At 33.8% G+C, this 6,728-nt stretch overlaps 2 protein-coding genes across 5 annotated transcripts; one reads left to right on the top strand and one right to left on the bottom strand.

The window, feature by feature from the left end:
* On the top strand, positions 198-2,880 carry LOC107608967 (OBERON-like protein). Of its 4 annotated transcripts, none has more exons than XM_016310766.2 (3): positions 198-349; positions 826-1,945; positions 2,152-2,768. In XM_016310766.2, the coding sequence occupies exons 2-3, from the start codon at positions 859-861 to the stop codon at positions 2,766-2,768; spliced, it is 1,704 nt and encodes a 567-aa protein (XP_016166252.1). In that variant the 5' UTR covers positions 198-349; positions 826-858. The 4 variants fall into 4 exon arrangements, with proteins under 4 accessions (XP_016166252.1, XP_016166251.1, XP_016166253.1 ...); XM_016310765.2 differs by having other exon boundaries at positions 822-1,945; XM_016310767.2 differs by having other exon boundaries at positions 229-349; positions 772-1,945.
* LOC107608968 (fasciclin-like arabinogalactan protein 19) lies at positions 2,670-4,069 on the bottom strand. Its single transcript, XM_016310769.2, has one exon. The coding sequence runs from the start codon at positions 3,749-3,751 to the stop codon at positions 3,167-3,169; it is 585 nt and encodes a 194-aa protein (XP_016166255.1). The 5' UTR covers positions 3,752-4,069; the 3' UTR covers positions 2,670-3,166.

Raw genomic sequence — 6,728 nt, 5'->3', positions numbered from 1 at the left:
GAAATAAAATTTGCTAACGAAAAGTAGAAAACTAATAAAATGATAAAATTTGTAAGTTTTTAAAACATTGAATTTGTTAAAAAATACATTAAAGAATTCACGTAACTATTATTGAAAAAATACATTGAAGAATTTGTTATTAACTTATTATATTCTGTCTTTCTTGTCATCTTTCGCCGGTTCGCTCATTCTACCGGTCTGAACCGTATACCACCGATTAGGGGCAAAATGGGAACATTGTTGGTTCTTATTTTGACCTAAATCATTTCTCTCTTTCTTTTTCGATCCCATTTCAATCGAAGTCGAAGATACTTCAATCGGGGGTTCTCTTCTGCGTTCTTCTCCTTTGGTGAGCTTCTTCTCCTTTGAATTTCAATTATCTACCTTGGAAAACTGAGACTTTTTCTGTGATTGCATAATTTTTCAAATTGAGCTGTGCAAACACTTGATACTTCATTTTTAGCTTCTGTTTTGCTCTGTGAATCTGCTGCACTGTTTTTTCACTTTTGGTTCTTAAGTGCTGAATTTCTAGGTCAACTTCATATGAGTATTATTCAAGTTGCATATTTTATCACTTGATCTGCTTTTTGACTTGATGAGTTAACTTCTATAAGAATTTTAGTTAGATTTTGCATATGTAACTTCCGTGCTTCTTTCCTATGATACAAAGCTAAAGATAGTTTTTTGAGTTGAACACTGAAATCGCTTGCTTAAAACTACGTTTCTCCTTCATTTAACTTGTTTGGTTTTATTTGGTGTGTATATATAAAGCATCTCTTTTGAGTTTCTGACATAATAAATCTTGTCATGGGTATGGCAAGCCAGTCTCTAACATCAACCTGAAGCCTTGGAAGAAAGATGCTTCCTCCACGACAGCAATCCCGGGCTGGTGGACCACAAACATCCCTGTCTCTAGTTCCATTGGATACTCGTCTTTCTCCGGAGGAACCTAGATCAAACTCTGACAACCTCCGTGAATCTCCTACTGAAAGTGCCAGTTCTCGAGAAACTTGGCCTACAGCTGATGCAATCGCATCAAAGAAGATTGAGAATGGTAAAGCTGAGATTGATTGTCCTGAGCAGTCTGTTATTCGCCGTGTTTCTAGTGCAGACAAAATTAGTCTTCAGGACATTGCAAGAGAAAGAGTTGATGTAATATGTGAAAAAATGCATCATCTACCCGAAGAATTTCTAGAGGAGCTAAAAAACGGACTTAGACTCATCCTTGAGGGAGGTAATGGCTCACAGCATCGGGAAGAATTTTTCATTTTGCAGAAGCTTGTTCAGAGCAGATCTGATTTAACAGCCAAGACATTGATTAGAGCACAGCGAGTGCAGCTTGAAATCCTTGTTGCCATAAATACTGGAATTCAGGGATTCTTACATCCAAGCATCAGCCTATCACAGACTTCCCTGATTGAGATATTTGTGTACAAGAGATGTAGAAACATAGCTTGCCAAAGCCAGCTTCCAGCTGATGATTGTACCTGTGAAACATGCACTAACAGCAATGGTTTCTGCAATCTTTGCATGTGTGTAGTCTGCAGCAAGTTTGACTTTGAAGTAAATACATGCCGCTGGATTGGATGTGACTTGTGTTCTCACTGGACTCACACGGATTGTGCGATTCGTGAGCAGCTTATTTGCATGGGCCCTTCTGTGAAGAGTGGAGCAGGAGCTAGTGAAATGGTTTTCAGGTGTCAAGCCTGTAACAGGACTTCAGAACTGTTGGGTTGGGTTAAAGATGTCTTCCAACATTGTGCACCATCATGGGATGGGGAAGCCTTAATGCGAGAACTTGATTTTGTTAGTAGGATTTTCCATGGTAGTAAGGATCAGCGAGGAAGGAAACTGTTTTGGAAGTGTGATGATCTCAAGGAAAAACTTAAGACTGGAAAGGTGGATGCTAAGGCAGCATGCAGAGCAATTTTGATGGTTTTCCAAGGTACATATTTTATAATTTACCTGCAAAATCTAATCTTGATATTTCTTCCCTGATGGAGGCTTTTGGTTACATGTGAAGGTAGTATGAATGGGGTGTTGTCATTAGAAAATGGAGTTAATGATATATAATTGTAGTTGGATATTTAGATGTTACTTCTAATTATTTATCCCATTCCTTGTTATAACCAATGCCTTTCCTAATTGAAGAGCTTGAGATGGACTCTCCTAAGAGCCTGGAAAATTCAGAAGGTGGAAGGCTGATTGCTCCTCAAGAGGCATGCAATAGAATTGCTGAAGTGGTGCAAGAGGCTATAAGAAAGATGGAAATAGTCGCTGATGAGAAGATGAGGATGTTCAAGAAGGCTCGCTTGGCTCTTGAGGCTTGTGATCGTGAATTAGCCGATAAGGCCAGAGAAGCAGCAGAGCTCAAGATGGACAGGCAGAAAAAGAAGGTTCAGATTGAAGAGCTTGAGAGAATTGTGCGGCTTAAAACGGCAGAAGCTGATATGTTCCAACTGAAAGCTAATGAAGCTAAAAGGGAGGCTGAGAAGCTCCAGAGGATTGCTCTTGCCAAGTCAGACAAATCAGAGGAGGAATATACTAGCAATTATTTAAAACAAAAATTAAGTGAGGCTGAGGCTGAGAAGCAATATCTGTATGAGAAGATCAAATTGCAGGAAAGTTCTCGAGTATCACAGAGCAGTAGCGGCGGTGATCCCTCTTCAATGCTGATGTATTCCAAAATCCATGATCTTCTGTACAGTGTTCCTCCCAAGGCAGACAGTCAATCTAATGAGTGCCACCCTTTCCGAACAAATCCATGAGAGTACTAAGATGTGTATGTCGTAATATATTAGATAATTATAATTGTAGCAATGTTTTGTTAAACAATTGATGAAAAGTCAGTCTAATTCCATTAAGATTCAAGACGCCAAAGCCTTTGTGGATGAGAGGTACTAGTAAAGGCTCTAAATCAGTTTGAAACTGGCTTGTTTTATGTAGTATATATATAAATATGCTTTGACAAACTTGGATGAGTTTGATCGTTTGCTTACTTTGTGAAATCTGGGATCCCTTTTTTATGTTATGCATCTGAAATTAGTTACTGCTGTTTTTTATGTGTCCTCTGAATTGATGAGATAGATTGTACGTGAAAGTAAAATGTTATTATTGATAAAGAACACAAGTGCACAAGATTACTCTAAAGGGGTTATCTTCTGCCTTAATAGAGAGGCGGAATGCTCATCTTTTTGACAGAATGGTTTGGGACTGGTACATCACTACCCTTTGGGGGATTCTTAGGATCTTGAACTCGGCGAAAAGGTGCATCATTCTCGAATGTCAAAGCTGCACTGATTCCATGGCACCTTATGAAAGAGGTTTGGCACACATTTGGTGTGACTACTTTTGCATTGTTGACAAACAAACCTGCTCTGCCACTATTGGTTATGCTGATCACCCTGCTTGGAAGACTTGAGGGAACCACAGAGCCATTTGGGAAATGCAATAGATGATTGAGCACCAGTGATGTTGGAATAGAATGACTGAATATGAAATCATGAAGCTGGTCTGGAGTTATTGTGTACTGAGATAGTTCTTCATCACTTGGCATTAGGAATGTCAGATCATTGGTTTGCAATGAGTTTGGTTGGCTGTTGAGGATTTTGAGGAGGATCACAAATCCATAGTAAGACTTACTTCTCATGTCAGCCATGGCTTCCTGCAAATCAGTTTGGTTGAAAGGCGGCGTGGGCTGAGATTCACCAACTGTGAATAGGGTAATAAAGACCACAAGCCAGATAGCCATTGGGGTCAAAAGATGAAGCAGTTATGCTTCAATGCTTTCAGTTTGTGTTAATAAATGGAATGCAGTGAAGTCTCACTTTCTTAGGTATTTATAGCCTTGTTAATAATAACTCACACCTATTTTGCCACACACCTTTTAACCCTTTGTAGGTGGTAAGCTGGTTGTGCATGAAGAGGTGCTCTTATCTCTTTTGAACAGAACAAAAAGCAGAGTATAATAATGATTTTTTAGTTATTAGCACTAAAAGCTGAAACTCTGCTTTGAAATAGGTTGAGAAAAGCAATAATAATGAAGCCATTTTGTTAATAATCCTGAAAGTAGAGCCTGCATGCATGCATGCATAATCTATTATCATTGCATATGTATCTTTTACTCTTTTCACGTCAATGGTAAGATCAAAAGAGTGATCATTATGACTTTAACCTGAAATTCCCACTTAATCTAATCATGAATCTTCCTTCTGTATATTCATGATATACACATTTCCTCATTTACCATTATGGGGTTGATCATTGGTTTGCTTAAATTTTTTAACTTGGACCCCCTGAACATATTCCCACTAATTCACCAAGCAGGATTGGATTGATTCAGAATTTGAGTAAAATGGATAAAATTTAAAGATTATATACATAAATCAAATGTTGTGTACAACATTTAAATAAATATTTAACATAATGAAATCATCAACAAATGAAATGAAGTATGTTGTTCTTTTTGGAGAAAGAAAAAGTCATCTATTTTTGTTTCAAAAGTTTCCATTTCCTATAGTCTCAAGTATCAAAACCCATAAAAAAGTTGTGAACAACTAACAAATGTGGAATTTCTTAGTTAGTGAGGTAATGACTGATGAGAGTAATTCATTAATGTCAAAAATATCAGGCTATTATATTATAGGTCTGCAAAAGAAGCAGCTCTTAAATAAGAACAAAAATTATTAGTATATTGCAATTAGTAGGTATTAGGTAGCAGTTTATGAATTCTTTTAAAATATAATTGTTCATTTGAAATTTTTTTTTATATTAAATCATTTAAAATTAACATGAATTTTAGGGCAAATGACCTTAATAAACCTAATGCATTTCAATATGTCCTGATTGCCCAAACCAAAAAATATAACGTCAAAATCCCAAACCACGTTTTTATATAAATCGAATTGAATGAATTCGATTTAGCGAAACACGTAGTAAATCGAATCAATTTGATTTGATTTACAGAATAAAAATTGAAACGAGTTAATTCGAATTACGTGAATGGTTGAAAAGTGAATAAAATCGAATTTAGTGAATTCGATTTCTAAAAACGTTTAAATCGAATTAACAAGATTCGATTAGGTGACAGATTTCATGTCCAACGTAAATTGAAACCATTTTGTTCGATTTGATGGTTTTGTAAATTGAATTTACTTGTTTCGATTTACATGCATTTCTCGTGCATAATTCGAATCAATTTGATGGTTTTATTAAAATACTTTACATAATCAATAATAATTTAAAAATTAAAAAATTATTTTATTCCATGCATTAAAAAAAAACTAACAAAATATTTAATTATGATATTTTTTATATTAAATCATTTAAAATTAACATGAATTTTATTTTGTAGTTGAATTCAACATTTTTGGCCAAGTTTTTCCATTTTATTGTCTAACTTAAAGGGTCAATTCAATTATTATGCTCTAAAATTGATTCACTTGTTGAAAAAAAACTTGAATTGACACTTTGATGTAGTGGTGGCCGTTTCACCACAAAAAGGTAGGGGACACCCCTTTACCCAAATAGCTAGCTCCTAAGTCCTATATACCTAAACCAAAAAATAAAAAATAAAAAAAAAGTTAAAAAACTTTAATTTGACCAGAGTCAATATGTGATAAACCATTTAGAGACAAGTTTGGAGATTACAATCTTTCATGCTCTTATTTATAAAGCCATTTTGCATCACCATATCCCCTTCACACACCTATTATAAAATAATACCAACACATAACAAACATTTTGTGATGAAGTTTCAAATTTTGCTGACTATATGAAAGCTTGTTACAGGAATAATAATGTTCACAAGAAAAGGGTTGCAACACATGTCTTGCATATACAAATATGAGTTAGAGAAAGGGTTGCTATCAAAACTTTGGTCAAGACAAGGGGTTTGTGTGTCAGGAAAAAATAGATGGGTGAGCTAATTTATTTATAATGTCCCTTGTCTTCTTATCATTTTTGTCTCTATTTTGATTAACTTGTCAACTTCAAACCATTTGTGTAAAAGTTACAGTTGTCCTTCTTTATTAAAGAGAATTATGATAAACATGACATTTAGTAGTATTTATATATTGATTTACAGATAGATTGGACAATCATATAATATGAAACAATCATCTTGAGTTAAAGTGTGCTATTTTTACTTGTTTAAGGTTTACATTTACACAATAAATATTGTACTAAATGCAATTTGATCCCTTAAAAGATACAGATACACATGATATGAATTAATAATTAGTCCTTAAAAGAATTTTGACATTAATTTAATTAGTTGCCAAAAAATATGTCATATATGCTTTTAATTTTTGAAATGTGCTTTGTAATATCAAGTGCTTGTTTGGGCGCTATTATTTTGATTAAAAAAATATCTTTTTTTAATAAAAAAAGTTTTTTTTTTTAACGTGTTTGGAAAATTTCTAGTAGTAAAAATAAAAACACTAGAAAAATTAAAAAAAAAAAATCTTTTTTGAGAAGCTGTAATTTACATCTTTTTTAAAAGATCTTTTTCTCTTAAAAAAATATTTTTCATCTAATAAATAAACAAAAAAGTACTTTTATATCGTTATATCCAAACATAATTGATAGATAAAAAGATCTTTTTACATGAGATGCTCAAATATAAAATTACTTTTATTTTTCCATAAGATCTTTTAAAAAAAAAATAATTTAAAAAGAGATTTTTTTTTTAAAAAAAAAACTTACCCAAACAAGCTCCAAATAAGCCT

Source organism: Arachis ipaensis, chromosome B07 (assembly GCF_000816755.2).
Source record: "Arachis ipaensis cultivar K30076 chromosome B07, Araip1.1, whole genome shotgun sequence".
Classification (NCBI taxonomy): domain Eukaryota; kingdom Viridiplantae; phylum Streptophyta; class Magnoliopsida; order Fabales; family Fabaceae; genus Arachis; species Arachis ipaensis.
Note: the sequence above shows the minus strand (reverse complement) of the source record. Positions and strands in the feature narration are given on the sequence as shown.

Excerpts from the sequence above, each read along its gene's own strand:
- LOC107608967 (XM_016310768.2), top strand. The coding sequence starts at position 859 with ATGCTTCCTCCACGACAGCAATCCCGGGCTGGTGGACCACAAACATCC. Across the intron at positions 1,946-2,151 it reads AATTTTGATGGTTTTCCAAG|AGCTTGAGATGGACTCTCCT; the intron begins GTACATATTTTA and ends TCCTAATTGAAG.
- LOC107608968 (XM_016310769.2), bottom strand. The coding sequence starts at position 3,751 with ATGGCTATCTGGCTTGTGGTCTTTATTACCCTATTCACAGTTGGTGAA.